The sequence below is a fragment of the Podarcis tiliguerta genome, assembly GCF_965153285.1.
Source record: "Podarcis tiliguerta genome assembly, chromosome: 13".
In the NCBI taxonomy this organism is placed as follows: domain Eukaryota; kingdom Metazoa; phylum Chordata; class Lepidosauria; order Squamata; family Lacertidae; genus Podarcis; species Podarcis tiliguerta.
Window position 1 is genome coordinate 51,019,819 of NC_139546.1, and position 18,012 is coordinate 51,037,830.

Consider the following 18,012-nt stretch of genomic DNA (forward strand, 5'->3'; position numbering starts at 1 on the left):
GGGAGGCTTTTCCATTTGACTTTGCAGAGAAAACACCTGGTCAGTTTGGGAGTCAAAATGGCTTCATGGGTGTTCTCCTGTGCTGCTTCAGACATGTGGTTTATATCTTTATGTACAGTGTTACCTCTGGGTGCGAATGCCATGGAGCGCAACCCGAAAGTATTCATCCCGAAGCATATTTAACCTGAGTTATGACTGTACGTGTTTGCTTGGTACATTTATGAACCCTTATGAACCCATACATAAGACCTTAATTTTTTTATTTCAATTGAGAGGGCATTTGAAGGAGATTTGAAGGAGCCCAAGCAATCCTGGACCCCGGAGATGCCCACAGACTGGTGGCATTGCTAATGACCCCCAGAAGCATGACTCTGCACTCTGGTTTCCTGCTGAGCGCTTCGTTCATTTAGCAAGATTTATATGCTGCTGATTTATATGCAAGGTTATGCTTAAAATTCAACAAGGAAGGCTTAAGCAGTATGTGGACCGAGAACTCCCAGAAGTGCAAGCTGGATTTAGAAGAGGCAGAGGAACCAGAGACCAAATTGCAAACATGCGCTGGATTATGGAGAAAGCTAGAGAGTTCCAGAAAGACATCTACTTCTGCTTCATTGACTATGCAAAAGCCCTTGACTGTGTCGACCACAGCAAACGATGGCAAGTTCTTAAAGAAATGGGAGTGCCTGATCACCTCATCTGTCTCCTGAGAAATCTCTATGTGGGACAAGAAGCTACAGTTAGAACTGGATATGGAAAAACCGATTGGTTCAAAATTGGGAAAGGAGTACAACAAGGCTGTATATTGTCTCCCTCTTATTTAACTTATATGCAGAATTCATCATGCAAAAGGCTGGGCTGGATGAATCCCAAGCCGGAATTAAGATTGCCGGAAGAAATATCAACAACCTCAGATATGCAGATGACACAACCTTGATGGCAGAAAGTGAGGAGGAATTAAAGAACCTTTTAATGAGGGTGAAAGAGGAGAGCGCAAAATGTGGTCTGAAGCTCAACATCAAAAAAACGAAGATCATGGCCACTGGGCCCATCATCTCCTGGCAAATAGAAGGGGAGGAAATGGAGGCAGTGAGAGATTTTACTTTCTTGGGCTCCATGATCACTGCAGATGGTGACAGCAGTCACAAAATTAAAAGACGCCTGCTCCTTGGGAGAAAGGCGATGACAAACCTAGACAGCATCTTAAAAAGCAGAGACACCACCTTGCCAACAAAGGTCCATATAGTTAAAGCCATGGTTTTCCCAGTAGTGATGTATGGAAGTGAGAGCTGGACCATAAAGAAGGCTGATCGCCGAAGAATGGATGCTTTTGAATTCTGGTACTGGAGGAGACTCTTGAGAGTCCCATGGACTGCAAGAAGATCAAACCTCTCCATTCTTAAGGAAATCAGCCCTGAGTGCTCACTGGAAGGACAGATCGTGAAGCTGAGGCTCCAATACTTTGGCCACCTCATGAGAAGAGAAGACTCCCTGGAAAAGACCCTGATATTGGGAAAGATGGAGGGCACAAGGAGAAGGGGACGACGGAGGATGAGATGGTGGGACAGTGTTCTCGAAGTGACCAGCATGAGTTTGAGCAAACTGCGGGAGGCAGTGGAAGACAGGAGGGCCTGGCGTCCTCTGGTCCAGGGGGCCACGAAGAGTCGGACACGACACGACTAAACAACAACAACATATGCTGCTGAATCGGAAAATCTCTATGCAGCTTGCAAAATGTTCATTTAAATTAGCCCTCAAAGCAGACTTTAAAAATAGTAAACATTTCTAAGAAACAAGATTACAGTGCATTCAAATTACAAGAAAGGAGATTCCCATTAAACATGAGGAAGAACTTTCTGATGGGAAGGGCTGTTTGACGGTGAAATGGACTTCCTCGGAAGATGGGCAGCTGTTTACCAGCTCCATCTGGTACGCAGGATGAGGCCCTCCCTGCCCGCAGACTGTCCGGCCAGAGTGGCGAATGCTCTGGTTATCTCCCGCTTGGACTGCTGCCATGCGCTCTATGTGGGGCTACCTTTGAAGGTGACCCGGAAACTACAACTAATCCAGAATCCGGCAGCCAGACTGGGGACTGGGAGCGGCCGCCGAGACCGCTCTTGAAAGACCTACACTGGCTCCCAGTACGTTTCCGAGCACAATTCAAAGTGTTGGTGCTGACCTTGAAAGCCCCAAACGGCCTCAAAGGCCCAGTAGACCTGAAGGAGCGTCTCTACCCCCATTGTCCAGCCCGGACACTGAGGTCCAGCTCCGAGGGCCTTCTGGCGGTTCCCTCCCTGCGAGAAGTGAGGTTGCAGGGAACCAGGCAGAGGGCCTTCTCGGTGGTGGCCCCCGCCCTGTGGAACACCCTCCCAGCAGATGTCAAGGAAATAAACAACTATCTGACTTTTAGAAGACATCTGAAGGCAGCTCTGTTTAGGGAAGTTTTTAATGTTTGATGTTTTATCGAGTTTTGAATATTCTGTTGGGAGCCGCCCAGAGTGGCTGGGGAAACCCAGCCAGGTGGGTGGGGTATAAATAATAAATTATTATTATTATTATTACTACTACCCTGAAGGGAACCTGCACTTCTGAATGTGGCATTATGCTACAGCCTCCAAGTATCACAGGTGAAAACAGAGATACCCACAGTGGTCGTCTATCAGGGACAGATTTCCTATGCCCCATGGCAAATAATGATGGTCACAGCCCTGGAACAAAGGCACAATCCAGGGTGCCTTCAAAGAAAGCAGAGCCACCCTGCTTAAAATGGGGAAACTGGAAGGTCTTGCAGGAACAAAACCCAAAAGTGAATTCTGTCTTGTGGGGAGATGGGACCCCCCCTTCTTTTGTGCATCATTATCCTGCTGTTCTGGGACGCAGGTGGCGCTGTGGTCTAAATCACAGAGTCTAGGACTTGCTGATCAGAAGGTCGGCGGTTCGTATCTCCGCGACGGGGTGAGCTCCCGGTGCTCAGTCCATGTTCCTGTCAACCTAGCAGTTCGAAAGCACACCAGTGCAAGTAGATAAATAGGTACCACTCTGGCGGGAAGGTAAACGGCATTTCTGTGCGCTGCTCTGGTTCGCCAGAAGCGGCTTAGTCATGCTGACCCTGAAGCTGTATGCCTGTTCCCTCAGCCAATAAAGCGAGATGAGCGCCGCAACCCCAGAGTCCGTCATGACTGGACGTAACGGTCAGGGGTCCCTTTACCTTTATCCTGCTGTTCTATGTGACCGAAAATGACTTCTGTACAGTAGGTGGAACCCTGAATTCTGAGAAGATTACACACAGAAACACACACACAAGAAATTGTTTTTATATCAGCAACTTTCCCCTTCCAGCTTGGGGGAAAAGGGGAAGCTAGAGCAAAACACTCCCCTTTGTGGTATTCATGGACTCAATGCCATTGTGGCACATGCCATTCCAGTAAAATTTATTGGCATTTTGCAGGCCTTTCCTGTTGTGAAAAAGAGCTGTGAGTTATCCTGCAGTTGCAAACTAAGGACATTGGAAGAGGCCGGATGAATCAGGATGGCAGCCTCCTCCCACCCCCCCCTCCAGCCAATGAGAGATACTGTACTTCTAGGAAGCTCCCTGGAGAGCTAGAAGACAACTGTCCCAACCACTTGCTTTTCATCCTGCTGGCAACTGCTATTCAGAGGTAGACTGCCCCTGAAGATGGAGGGTCCATTTGTTGTTGTTGAGTCGTTTAGTCGTGTCCGCCTCTTCGTGACCCCCCGGACCAGAGCACACCAGGCACTCCTGTCTTCCACTGCCTCCCGCAGTTTGGTCAGGTTCATGTTTGTAGCTTCGAGAACACTGTCCCACCATCTCGTCCTCCGTCGTCCCCTTCTCCTTGTGCCCTCCATCTTTCCCAACATCAGGGTCTTTTCCGGGGAGTCTTCTCTTCTCATGAGGTGGCCAAAGTCTTGGAGCCTCAGCTTCAGGATCTGTCCTTCCAGTGAGCACTCAGGGCTGATTTCCTTCTGAATGGAGAGGTTGGATCTTCTTGCAGTCCATGGGACTCTCAAGAGTCTCCTCCAGCACCAGAATTCAAAAGCATCCATTCTTCGGCGATCAGCTTTCTGAGGGTCCATTTACAGTAGCTAATTGCCAGATACAAACATGGATAAACCTGTCGGACAAATTGAAAGTCCACATTATCAAGTCTGTGGCTGCCGTCCTCCTTCCATCTTCTGACACCAAATTGCATAATGTTGTGATCCATTGTCTGAAGAAAAGTCACTTTGTTTTTGGCTGTCCCCAGTGCCAGATATAAGCTAAACAAGCTATAGTTTAGGGCCCCACTCTCTTGGCCCCCCCCCAAAAAAAAATTTAAAGGGAAAAATAACTGGATATACATTTCCAAAATACAGTGGTACCTCAGGTTACAAACTTAATTCGTTCCAGAGGGCCGTTCTTAACCCAAAACCATTCTTAACCTGAGGCGTCCTTTTGCTAATGGGGCCTCCTGCCTCCGCCGCACAATTTCCATTCTCATCCTGGGGCAACCCGAGGTACTCTTTCTGGGTTAGCAGAGTTTGTAACCCAAAGTATTTGTAACCCGACGTACCACTGTATAAGATAAAAATCAAATCAAATAAAACGTACACACAGCAACAGTGTTTTGTGTTGTGTCGGCTCCTACGATGTAAGTCATGGGCCCCGCCTGATCACCTGCTCCCACAAATATCACTGGGAATTATTTCACTATGAATATACTTCTTCTTAATTATATTTCAGTTCAACAATTACCGTATTTTCCCTTGTATAAGATGCTCCCTATTTTGGGGGACTCAAAATTAAGAAAATGCACTTTGCACTATCCATGTATAAGATGACCCCTTGTTTTAAATTTCAAAAATTTAGGGGGAAAATATAGTCTTATACTGACCAAACTGCGGGAGGCAGTGGAAGACAGGAGGGCCTGGTGTGCTCTGGTCCAGGGGTCACGAAGAGGCGGACATGACTAAATGACTAAACAACAATAAATGGACCCTCCATCTTCAGGGGCAGTCTACCTCTGAATAGCAGTTGCCAGCAGGATGAAAAGCAAGTGGTTGGGACAGTTGTCTTCCTACTCTCCTACTCTTTTTCTGCTCCATGTGATGTGTATACGACACCTATGTGAACCGAGAAATGTTGGAGGGGATGAGCTTCTGCAGTAAAACGTTTTCCTCTGAGCCTTGGAAGATTTAGGGCATATAAAAGAAAGGGCCTCTTCATGCAGACTGTGGAACTCACTCCCACTGGAGACATCAAATGGTTTGGCTTCGAAAGAGGAAACGTGATCTTGGCTTCTATGCTTTGTTTGCTTTCTGGTTCTGCTCTTTCGGCTCAACTTCCACTTTTCAAAGAATCCCTGAGGGTGAACTTAGCCCCAGTTCAACTATGCGGGGGGGGGGGGCAAACCCCAGAAGTTGGGCTTCCCCTGCTGTCACTGCTTTGCGGTTTTGGAAAGCTCTAAATATGACCGTCCCCCGGGAGAAGGAAGCACATGGGCCAAGATAACCCACGAGCCTCAGGCGGACAACAGAAACCCTGATCCACCGCTGCCTGAGAGACGAATAAAGAAGCAAAGGTAGGACTGGGGGGGGGCACCTAATCCCAGTTGGGACCTGCTGGGTGGCACTCCAGGGAACTGGGATTGGGTGGGCGATGTCCTCGCGAATTCTCATGCGCAGGGGGTGCCTTTTGGGGCAGGACTTCGAAACAGACTTCAAGACGAGGAGCAAGGGGGGGGATCTGTGAGGGTAAGAAGCGGGTCTCCTCACAACTGTCCGCACCTGAAGAAAACGACAGCTCCCAGAATCCTTTGGGGGAAGCCGGTTCTGTTCAAAGTGGTCTCATAGCACTTTTCATTTAATTTTTTTATTTTGTTAACATATAAAACACATAGACAACACACTACCTAATTTTCATAACGTAAAGCATACTACATTACTCCATATAATACCTACCTATACTATACATGGGATGCGGGTGGCACTGTGGGTTAAACCACAGAGCCTAGGACCTGCCGATCAGAAGGTCGGCGGTTCGAATCCCCGTGACAGGGTGAGCTCCCGTTGTTCGGTCCCAGCGCCTGCCAACCTAGCAGTTCGAAAGCACGTCAAAGTGCAAGTAGATAAATAGGTACCACTCCAGTGGGAAGGTAAACTGTGGTGGATGGTGGGGGGAAGGAAGGAACATTTTAACTGAAGGCACAGTAGCCCCAAGGAACCCCAATCCCGGAAGCTGTACGCCGGCTCCCTCGGCCAGTAAAGCGAGATGAGCGCCACAACCCCAGAGTCGGCCACGACTGGACCTAATGGTCAGGGGTCCCTTCACCTTTACCTTTAAGAAGGCAAAGAGTAACAACTTTTGGAATGCAGTTAAACTTTGTTTGCGTCTCCTCTTCTTTGTTACCTTGAGAACCTGACTGAGACTAAGTGATTTTACCAGAGAGGACCTGGTTGGTGGCAGCGGATTAGTGGTGTATGGGTCAATAGTCCGTGAGACGACAGGGGGCTCCACAAAGACCTCCACAAAGACCAGTCTTGTTGACATTGAGAAGGAGCTTACGGAAATGGAGTAGAAGTCAGGGGTAGCACAGAGATGATCCGCAGCACCCAGATCTCTTTGGTGGCCCCTGGTCTGGCCTGTCCATGTGCCAGGGCTACCTCCAGATGTGTTGGGTGTTGACTGCTTTTCAGGGCTACTGTACCTTCAGTTAAAAGCTTGCCCTCTTGCAGCTGGCTGGGTCGGATGGGACTCGTGGTCCAAAACAGTTGGAGGGCACCGGGGGGGGGGGGAAGGCTAGCTCCACCATTCCTTTAACTTCACCCTGGCTCTTCGTTTACTTCTCACCTCCTTCTGCCCTCCACACAGGCATCTCTGACCCAGTTCTGGAGCCCGATTCACAATGAGCCGGGACTACAACGACCTTGTGACAATGAGTGAGGAGGGTGACTGTGAAATTCAGCTCCGAAACGGTATGTCGCCTAGGTGGGATTTTGACGTGGGCAAAGAGGGATATGGGGAAGCAGGTCTACATAGGGAAAGGCTAATAATAATAATAATAATAATAATAATAATAATAATAATAATTTATTATTTGTACCCTGCCCATCTGGTTGCGCTTCCTCAGCCACTCTGGGCGGCTTCCCAAAAAATATTAAAATACTGTTATACATCAAACATTAAAAGCTTCCCTAAACAGGGCTGCCTTCAGATATCTTCTAAAAGTCTGGTAGTTGTTGTTCTCTTTGACATCTGGTGGGAGGGCGTTCCACAGGGCGGGTGCTACTACCGAGAAGGCCCTATGCCTGGTTCCCTGTAACCTCACTTCTCGCAGGGAGGGGACCACCAGAAGGCCCTCGGAGCTGGACCTCAGTGTCCGGGCTGGACGATGGGGGTGGAGATGCTCCTTCAGGTCTACTGGGCCTTTGAGGCCATTTAGGGCTTTGAAGGTCAGCACCAACACTTTGAATTGTGCTCGGAAACGTACTGGGAGCCAATGGAGGTCTTTCAAGACCGGTGTTATATGGTCTCGGCGGCCGCTCCCAGTCCCCAGTCTGACCTGTCTCCTTCTGGCCTGTCTGCTAAGAGTAGCCACAGGGTCCTTGTGCGATGGGTGAGGTTCACGGAAGTCAGTGAAGCTAGCTCTGTTGACCAGTGCCTACCTTCCCGAAACAGCAAGGAGAAGTTCAAGATTGATTACTTCCAATAAATGAGCACATCATACAGATCTGACACCTACAAACCCATTGCAACTCTATAAAATGTAGGCGGACTCCCCACTAGCCTTTTTCTCAGGAATTGGGATTGGGGTTCATAGGGGCTACTGTGCCTTCAGTTAAAATGTTCCTTCCTTCCCTCCACCACCCACCACAGTAGCTGTGGGGCCTTTTGGCACTTCCTGCTGAATGTCGCTGAGGGATTAGTGATGACTTGCTACATGATTAAAGGTAAAGGGACCCCTGACCATTAGGTCCAATCGTGACCGACTCTGGGGTTGTGGCGCTCATCTCGCTTTATTGGCCGAGGGAGCTGGCGTACAGCTTCCGGGTCATGTGGCCAGCAGGACTAAGCCGCTTCTGGCGAACCAGAGCAGCGCACGGAAACGCTGTTCACCTTCCTGCCGGAGTGGTACCTATTTATCTACTTGCACTTCGTGCTTTCGAACTGCTAGGTTGGCAGGAGCAGGGACCGAGCAATGGGAGCTCACCCCGTTGTGGGGATTCGAACCGCTGACCTTCTGATAAGCAAGTCCTAGGCTCTGTGGTTTAACCCACAGCACCACCCGCGTCCCATCCTTATGCCATATAATTACGAACTATTACTGATCACGCTATAACTAAGAATTTGTAAATCAACAAATCAGTATGGCAAATTCAGCCCACACTTTCTCCTGTCTCATAATCTTTCTGCCTCTGATCCCTGTCTCTTCTCCACCTCCTCTTCCTCTCAAACTGTGGCCTGATTTCCACCCTTCCTTCAGTCACCCTCTTTCTGAGCTTCCCCTCCATCTATGAACTCTGCTCACTCTGCAGCCTTCCCTACAAAACTCCTCCTTTCCTTTAGGGCCTGTGTGAAACCACTTTCCCCCTGGGTGACAATTTCCCCTTCCCTCAAAGAAGCTGGCCTGCAAACATCCCGACTGTTTTTGCTGCCTGGTTGCTTGGAATGCTCATAAACATCACAGCGTTGCAGACAAGTGGTGTCAGAAGTGTCAAAGAACGTTGACAGATAAATTACTGGAGAAGATCTAAAACGCAAGCTGGAGTTGAGGGTGGATTCCTGACCGATGTCCCTTCTCCTCAGCTTCCCAGAAACGCTCCCCGGGCCTATCATGGAGGCAACGAATCTGCCCCAGCCGTCGCCTGGTCCTGATCCTGCTGGGAGTGGGCTCCATCCTCACCATCGCAATCATTATCTTTGGCGCCAAAGGTGAGTGCTTCATCATTTGAAGGGAAAACGTTTAAGTCTGTCGTGGCCTCCAGTCTGGATTGCTTTAAAAGATCCATGTCATATGTTCTTATGTTCTTATCCCCAACCCAGGCAGTGAGCACATCTCTCAGTTATTGGGGTTGAAGGATGAAATCACAAGCATGAATCGAAGTGTTGGTGAAGGGATGGTCTCCTCCCAGCACAAGGGTAAGTCAAGGCAGCACTGTGGGTTGAAAGGAAAGTGAAACCTGTTCTTTTCTTTGCTTTTTCAATATATTTTTATTATATTAATAAAACATAAAATATAACAACATTGCAATAATCAATCAAATGCATTTGCTCCGCTGAGTTCGTGACTTCCCTCTCTCCCTCCAACTGGTTTCCTGCTTCCTCATAAATTGTACACGCCTTTCTATTGTCGGTTTCTGTCCTTTAATACATATCCAATCCTTCTATTGTCTATGGTCAGATACTATTACTATACAGGAGAGCCAGTGTGGTGTAGTGGTTAAGAGCGGTAGACTCGTAATCTGGGGAACCGGGTTCGCTTCCCCGCTCCTCCACATGCAGCTGCTGGGTGACCTTGGGCCAGTCACACTTCTCTGAAGTCTCTCAGCCCCACTCACCTCACAGAGTGTTTGTTGTGGGGGAGGAAGGGAAAGGAGAATGTGAGCCGCTTTGAGACTCTTTAAAGGGAGTGAAAGGCGGGATATCAAATCCAAACTCTTCTACAGTCATACCTCATGTTACGTTTCTTCAGGTTGCGTTCCGTGGCGACCCGGAAGTACCGAAAAGGGTTGCTTCCGGGTTTCACCGCACAAGCGCCAAATCGCACCGCGCACCTGCGCAGATACGGCGCTTCAGGTTGCGGGCTTTTCATGTTGCAAACGGGCCTCTGGAATAGATCCTGTTTGCAACCAGAGGTACCACTCTACTGTGTTGCAGAATTTATGTCAGCTCTGCTAGTGTCTTCAGCTTTTTACAATAGCCTCCAACAATAGCTACCTTTTTACAATCGCTACCAACCCCACTTTGTGCATTTGCAGAGGCAGATACGGAAGCGAAAATGAAGGACCTAGAGGGGAAGGTCAAAGAGCTAGCAGAGAAAGCAGAAGCAGGTGAGTTGAGGAGGGACAACCTGGTGCAAAATATCTCCACAGAGAACTTGGGCAATCACTTTTGAAGGCAGCAATACTTCTGAATCGCTCTGGTGCTCGGATCGTGTTTGTGGGTTTCCCTATTGAGGCAACTGGGCGGCCACTGTGAGAACAGGTAAAAAGTAGAGGCATCACCTTGCCAACAAAGGTCCGTATAGTTAAAGCTCTGGTTTTCCCAGTAGTGATGTATGGAAGTGAGAGCTGGACCATCAAGAAGGCTGATCGCCAAAGAATGGATGCTTTTGAATTATGGTGCTGGAGGAGACTCTTGAGGGTCCCATGGACTGCAAGAAGATCCAACCTCTCCATTCTGAAGGAAATCAGCCCTGAGTGCTCACTGGAAGGACAGATCCTGAAGCTGAGGCTCCAAGACTTTGGCCACCTCATGAGAAGAGAAGACTCCCTGGAAAAGACCCTGATGTTGGGGAAGATGGAGGATGCAAGGAGAAGGGGACGACGGAGGACGAGATGGTGGGACAGTGTTCTCGAAGCAACCAGCATGAGTTTGACCAAACTGCGGGAGGCGGTGGAAGACAGGAGGGCCTGGCGTGCTCTGGTCCAGGGGGTCACAAAGAGGCGGACATGACTAAACGACTCAACAACAACAACATGTCCTCTCCCAATGCTGATCTGTGTGCATTTCACCCTCTGAAAGTCAAATGTGGCTTCCCATCTAGCCATACACCCCCTTTTATGTTTTTTTTCCTCTCTCTCTTCGCTCTCACCAGCCAAGACGCAACTCCTGACCCGGCTGAAAGACATGCAAAATAGCTTTCGACTCATGTATTGCGAGCTGGAGGATTTCAAGAACAACCGAACAGGTCAGGAGGGGGGCAGCCGGAAAGCGGGTGGGGTAGGGGGCTAAAGAGGTGGGAGGTTCTCCCCAGGGACGCTCAGCGAAAATGTTCCTCAGGCCTTTGACTGATTAATATTCTATAGCCTTTTAAATGTGCCTGGTTTTTTTTGGGGGGGGGGGTATCGTTTTGCTGTTTTGTTTCATTTAGCTTCATGTTTTTATCCCGTATTCATGTTTTTATCCTGTGTACTGCCCTGAGATCTTAAGATGAAGGGCGGTATAATAATAATAATAATAATAATAATAATAATAATAATAATAATAATAGAATTTATATACCGCCCTGCACCCGGAGGTCTCAGGGTGGTGCACTGAACAAAAACAAAATATAAAAAAACAAAATATATAATCAAAATTAAAACAACAACCCAATAACCCCCAAAAACCACATTTTACAAGAGCATAGGATAATACTACTACTACTACTACTACTAATACAACGGCAGATATTAAAAACTTCCCTAAAGAGGGCTGCCTTCAGATGTCTTCTAAAAGTCTGGTAGTTGTTGTTCTCTTTGACATCTGGTGGGAGGGCGTTCCACAGGGCGGGGGCCACTACTGAGAAGGCCCTCTGCCTGGTTCCCTGCAACCTCACTTCTTGCAGGGAGGGAACCGCCAAAAGGCCCTCGGAGCTGGACCTCAGTGTCTGGGCTGGACGATGGGGGTGGAGACACTCCTTCAGGTCTACTGGGCTGAAGATGTTGGAGAATTACATCGCCTGTTGTGGCTGTAGAGACTGATATGGGAGAGATGTGTTTTGTTGCAGCTGGGGCGACCGAAGTTGTCTGGTTGTGCTGCTGCATATGTACTGTGGCATTTCTTCTCTTTGTGCTCCTCTCTGCGGTCATTCCTCCTCTGGTCACTGCTGGGGACACATGACCTGATAGTCTGTCTTCTGGCTGAAATCAGTGGACTTCCGCTGTTTCATTGGGTCTATACAGAGTTTGACTATTGCTCCCTGTATCTTCCTCCCTTTGTGTTGTCTGATCTTCCAGCTAACCCAAAGGAATGTTGTCCGAAAGGGTGGGACTTCTTTCGTAAAAGCTGTTACTGGGAGTCTGGAAAGCGTAAATCCTGGGAGGAGGCCAAGGTCAACTGTGAAATCCAAAATGCCCACCTGGTGATCATCGACTCCATTGAGGAACAGGTAGGTGCCCAGTGGGTTTTGATAGGGTGGTACTCAGAGATTATACAGAGTGCACTTAACATTCTTCCAGTCTGCGGTGATAAGGAGAGGATGTATATAGTTAGATAGGAAGGTCATGACATCACTTAGACATTCCGAGCTAGCAGTGCCAGGGTAGCTTAGAAGAGAATGTACAGAATGTACAGAAATACAACCTACGCAGGATCTCTAGGAAAGCAATACTCCACAGGAGAGAGCGGTTTGGAAGAGATGTGTAGCAGAGTTAGCACTAAAAAAATGTAGTATAAACACCGACAACTGGGAAACACTGGCCTGTGAGTGCTCCAGTTGGAGAACAGCCTTGACCAAAGGTGTCGTGGACTTTGAAGACACTCGAACTCAGGACGCAAGGGAGAAACATGCTAAGAGGAAGGCATGCCTGGCAAATCCACACCGTGATCAACTCCCGCCTGGGAACCAATGTTCCCACTGTGGAAAGACGTGTGGGTCCAGAATTGGCCTCCACAGTCACTTATGCACTCATTGTTAAAACCATGTTTATGGAAGACAATCTTACTCGGCTACGAGAGATTGCCAAAGAAGATTGCTCCAAGCACATTGAAACTTGGTTAGATTTACATCTGCCCACTTCCACCTTTAAACAGATATCCCCCACAAAAATACTTAGGCTAGAATAAATCACAGGCGCTTGGCTTTGCAAATAGATGAAGGTTTTACTCACAGAGTTCCAGGCATAACAGCAAACAAGTCACAATCTGTTGGCAGTAGAGCAAAGAAGAAAAAGATTTGAAAGGATTTAAAAAGAAAAAACATATTGGTTTCCTTACAAAAGAATCACACCGTTTTTGCATTAGCAAAGATGCAGGCAGCAAATATCTCATTTTAGAGAGATGTTTCATTCACTTGGTTTTTATATAGCTGGGAGCCACACCGCATGGCTCCTTTGTTCCAGAAAGGCAGAGAAAGGGGTGGGTGGGGGAGCAAAGGCTGCTGGGAGCCTACTGAGCTCCACCCAACGGCAACTTGAACTCAGGGCTCAGGTTAATCCTGCTGACCCAAAGGGTGGGACATATTTTGGAAAAGCTGTTACTGGGAGTCCCAACTCGGGAGGCCAAGGCTGACTGCGAAGCCCGAGACGCCCACCTGGGGATCGTCAACTCCTATGAGGAACAGGTAGGGGCCTGGGGATTTTGCAGGTCTGCCCCCTGCGCTGCATGTTTGATGACGGAGAGAATAAAATCTGAGAGGCTGCCTCTTTTCTGACAGACACTCCCTATTGTTGAGATCAGCAAATGGGGGCTTCTTGAGGCCTATGACTTGCTGCGGAAGGACAGATAACTGATTTTAATCATCGGGCGGAAATGATTATGGGAATTACTCCTGCCTACTGTATGTTCAGAGTGGGACACGGGTGGCGCTGTGGGTTAAACCACAGAGCCTAGGACTTGCTGATCAGAAGGTTGGCGGTTCCAATCCCCGCAATGGGGTGAGCTCCCGTTGCTCGGTCCCTGCTCCTGCCCACCTAGCAATTCAAAAGCACGTCAAGTGCAAGTAGATCAATAGGTACCGCTCCGGCGGGAAGGTAAACGGCGTTTCCGTGCGCTGCTCTGGTTCGCCAGAAGCGGCTTAGTCCTGCTGGCCACATGACCCGGAAGCTGTACGCTGGCTCCCTCGGCCAATAAAGCGAGATGAGCGCCGCAACCCCAGAGTCGGCCACGACTGGACCTAATGGTCAGGGGTCCCTTTACCCTTTACCTTTACTGTATGTTCAACAGTGTATCTTGGAGGATACTTTGGGACCCTCTGTGCATTCTCAGGAAATCTGATTTTGTTTCATTTATAGGAACCAGAACATAGCCCTCCGAATTTTGCAAAACGCAGCTCTCTGAATTTTGCAATCTCCATCTCTCTCTCTCTCTCTCTCTCTCTCTCTCTCTCTCTCTCTCTCCCCCTCCCTCTCAATTGGAAATCGCAGCTCTCTGAATTTTACAATTTCCATCTCTCTCTCTCTCTCTCTCTCTCTCTCTCTCTCTCCCTCGGAAATCACAGCACTCTGAATTTTGTAATGAAATTCTTTGGCCAAGTAATACCTGCAAAAATGCATATACCAGGGTAAAGTGAGCATAAAGATGCATATATTGGTGGTGATGACATACCAGAATGCCCCGTGTTTGGGAACTGTGGCGATCACACAGGGTCCCCGGACGTTTCACCGTCTATTGATCCCTGTGCCACCACTTGATTTCTCACTGCCACCACCCAGGCCCGACCTGGTACAATACGGAGGCCAGTCAGGGTTAAATTGGAATACAAACATCTGTTTATTTATTGCAGTTTAACAAGCGTGTGGTTTCATAAACAGTATCGGTCAATTACTTTCATGGGGTGCCTATCCAGACCTATAACTTCCGCTAACTGCTCTCACTCACTAAAGCACCTCTCATATATTTACTCGTCTTCCTAGCCCCTAACTGTTCCTGACTCAGCTTATTTCACTACACTAACTCAGCCTGCCCACAGACTCAATCCCAATTCACTCCCACTCCAACCAACCTCCCAATGAACTCTCCCCATCGCCCCTCCCAGAGCTGGTTTTATAGTCCCTCTGACTCCACCCCCTGGGTTCTGATTGGGTAACTTGTTTAACTATTTCACCTCCAACACTCTCATATGTTAACGCCACAGGAACTTTAATAGTCCCCTTGCAAAATGGCGTTGAGGATGTGTCATCAGCGCTAGCGTGCTAATGAGTTTTCATTGGGGTTCTCCAAAAAATTAAAAAATTGATGTGGAAATGGAAAGAACTGAATTTGAGATGGTGGAAACTGAGAGCAAGTTAAGAGATCCTTCTGTTTCCCTCCCCTCTGTGCTTTTTTCCACGCCAGCAATTTGTGGCCGTCCGTGTGCGCCCGCAGTATATGTGGATCGGCTTGACTTACACCGGCGGGAGCTGGAAGTGGGTGGACGGCAGGCCCTATACATTTCGCCAAGGGTAAGTTCACAGGCGGCAGTGCGGCCAACCCATAATGCAATGCGGGGAACGCTAGGGGTTGGTGCCGTAAAGTAGCAGGCCCCGCCAAAGTCCTTCTGGGGCGAAGACTTTGGCCACCTTCACACCATACGTTCAAAGCCCTGGGGTACAGCTTTAAACAGTCCTGGCTTCCCCCCAGAGGATTCTGGGAGCTGTGGCTTGTTTGGGAGACTTCCGTGAAAGTGCCCGTTCCTCTCACAGAACTACAATTCCCAGGTTTCCCTGGGAGGAGAGGTTGATTGTTAAATCACTCTGGGAATTGCGGCTCTGGGAGCAGAATAGGGGACTGTCTCCTCTCCTCCCTCTTCCCTTTGTTGTTGCAAATTATTATTATTATTATTATTATTATTATTATTATTATTATTATTAATATTAATATTATTAATTCAATTTATACACCGCCATATACATGGAGGTCTCAGGGCGGTTCACAACAAGACCACTACATAGAAAATCAAACCAAAATTCATCTCTGTTGTTGCAAATTATTATTATTATTATTATTATTATTATTATTATTATTATTATTATTATTTATACACCGCCCTATACACGGAAGTCTCAGGGCGGTTCACAACAAGACCACAACATAGAAAATCAAACCAACAGCAGTAACCCAATACCCCCCCCCAAGCCACATTCTAAAAGGGTGTTGGATGCCAATAAGATCAACCAAAGGCCTGGTTAAAAAGGAACGTTTTTGCCTGGCACCTAAAGGTGTATAATGAAGGCACCAGGCGAACTTCCCTGGCGAGAGCATCTCTCAGACGGGGAGACACCACAGAGAAGGCCCCGTTCTTGTGTTGCCACCCTCCAAATCTCTCAAAGAGATGGCACATGAAAAAGGGCCTCAGAAGATGATCTTAGGGTCTGGGTTGGTTCTTGAGGTACTGAGATCCTGAGCCGTTTAAGGCTTTAGAGATCAAAACCAACACTTTGAATTGGGCCCGGAAACTAATCGGTAGCCAGTGCAGTCGGACCAAGATCGGTGAAATATGCTCAAACCGTCTGATCCATTGAGCTATCTGGCCGCTGAATTCTGCGCCGGTTGAAGTTTCTGAACCAAATTACTGCATAGATTCTCTAGGCCCCACCCCCTGTGACATCACTCCCGGACTTCACCAGGGGCCACCCCTAAGACTCAGATATAGGCCCTGCAATCTCAGGGTGTGGGGTGCTCCTGACTTGGGAAAACCCTAATTTGAGGGCAATGGTTCATCAAAGCATGTGGTTTTAGCCTGCCCCTCTGGACCTAGACTTTCAACCTCTCAACCCCTTTGCTAAGTAACCAAGTAGATTCCGTGCTCCTGCTTCCCGGGCCTGAACCTGGAGGTGGTTTTGAGGATCGCGACCTGTGTCTTCACCTCTCCTTTCCCTCCCCGTGCCCCCGTCCAGGGACTGGGTTCCAGGTCAGCCGGATAACTCTTCCAGCCATGGACTTTTGGGGGGAGAGAACTGCGTCCACTTCCACAGCGACGGCCGCTGGACCGACGACCACTGCTCTCTCGACTTTGGCTGGATCTGCGAGATGGAGATGACCGATTAAGGCGGCGGAAATTGGGTGTAACCAGGATTTACCGTATTTTTTGCCCTATAAGACGCACTTTCCCCCCTCCAAAAATGAAGGGGAAATGTGTGTGCATCTTATGGGGCGAATGCAGGCTCCTTGGCTTCAGCGATAGCAACGCGAATCCGAAGCCTGCGCTCTGAAGGCTTTGCGTTGCTTCCGCTGAAACCAGGAGAGTCTATTCTTTGAGGCTGGTGGTGGGGGAAAGCAGTGCCTCCTCCTCCTCCATCGCCAGCCCCAGAGGATGGGGGGCAGCGGGAAGGCGCGCGAAGCCTTCCCGCTACTCTCCGACCCGGCTTTCAGGCTGGCGGTGGGGAAAGCAGCGCTTCCCCCATAGCCAGCCCCAGAGGATGGGGGGCTGGCCCTACTCTCCAACCCTCCTGTGGGCTTTTGCGGGAGATGGGGGAATTCCCCCACCTCCCACAAAAGCAGGCAAAAGCCGCGCGCTCTTTAAAGGGGCTCCGCGGCTTCTGCTGGCTTTTCTACGGGGGGGGGGAATTCCCCCACCTTGTAGAAAAGCCCGCAGGAGCCGCACAGCCTTTGAAGAGCGCGCCCCTCTTGGGGGCTTTTCCCCAAGGAGGGAGAAGGGACTGACTGGCCGTTTCAGTCCCTCCTGGTCGAAAAGCCCGTAAGAGTCGCGCACAGCTCCTGTGGGCTTTTGCGGGAGGTGGGGGAATTCTGCCACCTCCTGCAAAAGCAGGGAGAAGGTCTTGGAGTAGCGCACAGGCTGCGTGCACCCTGTCCGTTGCAGGGGGGGGGGAATCATATTTTTTCCCTTGATTTCCCCCCCCCCCCGAAAACTAGGTGCGTCCTATGGGCCGGTGCGTCCAATAGGGCGAAAAATACGGTATTTTAGGGGGGCAGGCTTTAAGTTAGTGGGGCCCAGAACCGAGTTACCTGCAATGCAATTGGTCAGTTAGTTAAGTATTTTTATTTATTTACTTGATTGGAGGGCAACTGTCCTCTTGACCCCCCAGCGATGCCCATACGACAGAAATCTGACCTCCAGCAGAAACTCAGACCCCAGCAGGTTTTGCAACGGAAAAATCCAAATTGGAAAACAGAGTTGTTAGATACCAATGTTAAAAACCTATCCAAAATGTATAATTTATTGTTGGAGTGGCATACAAAGGATGAACAAGTTAAATCTGTAATGATAGATTGGGCAAGAGATGTTGGACACAGTATAATGTTAGAAGATTGTGAAAGGTTGCGGAAGAAAGGGGTAAAGTTCACTGCATGTACTGCATTAAAAGAAAACATTATGAAAATGAAGTATAGATGGTACTTAACCCCGGTAAAATTAGCAAAGATTTACCACACGAATG

At 48.7% G+C, this 18,012-nt stretch overlaps 2 protein-coding genes across 3 annotated transcripts in view; both read left to right on the forward strand.

Moving 5' to 3' along the window:
* The first annotated feature begins 5,468 nt into the window (after positions 1 to 5,468).
* The window catches only part of LOC310663118 (asialoglycoprotein receptor 1-like), a 36,493-nt gene continuing 23,949 nt past the window's right edge, over positions 5,469 to 18,012 (forward strand). Inside the window, exon 1 of one of the 2 annotated variants that reach the window (XM_083410751.1) lies at positions 5,469 to 5,576. The gene's annotated coding sequence lies outside the window, so the exon portion shown is untranslated. The remainder of the gene's footprint in view (positions 5,577 to 18,012) is intronic. The other variant, XM_083410752.1, reaches the window with a different exon arrangement.
* On the forward strand, positions 6,861 to 16,696 carry LOC310663117 (asialoglycoprotein receptor 1-like). Its single transcript, XM_083410750.1, has 8 exons — positions 6,861 to 6,969; positions 8,801 to 8,926; positions 9,038 to 9,133; positions 9,973 to 10,044; positions 10,812 to 10,904; positions 11,935 to 12,086; positions 14,972 to 15,078; positions 16,513 to 16,696. The coding sequence occupies exons 1-8, from the start codon at positions 6,900 to 6,902 to the stop codon at positions 16,661 to 16,663; spliced, it is 867 nt and encodes a 288-aa protein (XP_083266876.1). The 5' UTR covers positions 6,861 to 6,899; the 3' UTR covers positions 16,664 to 16,696.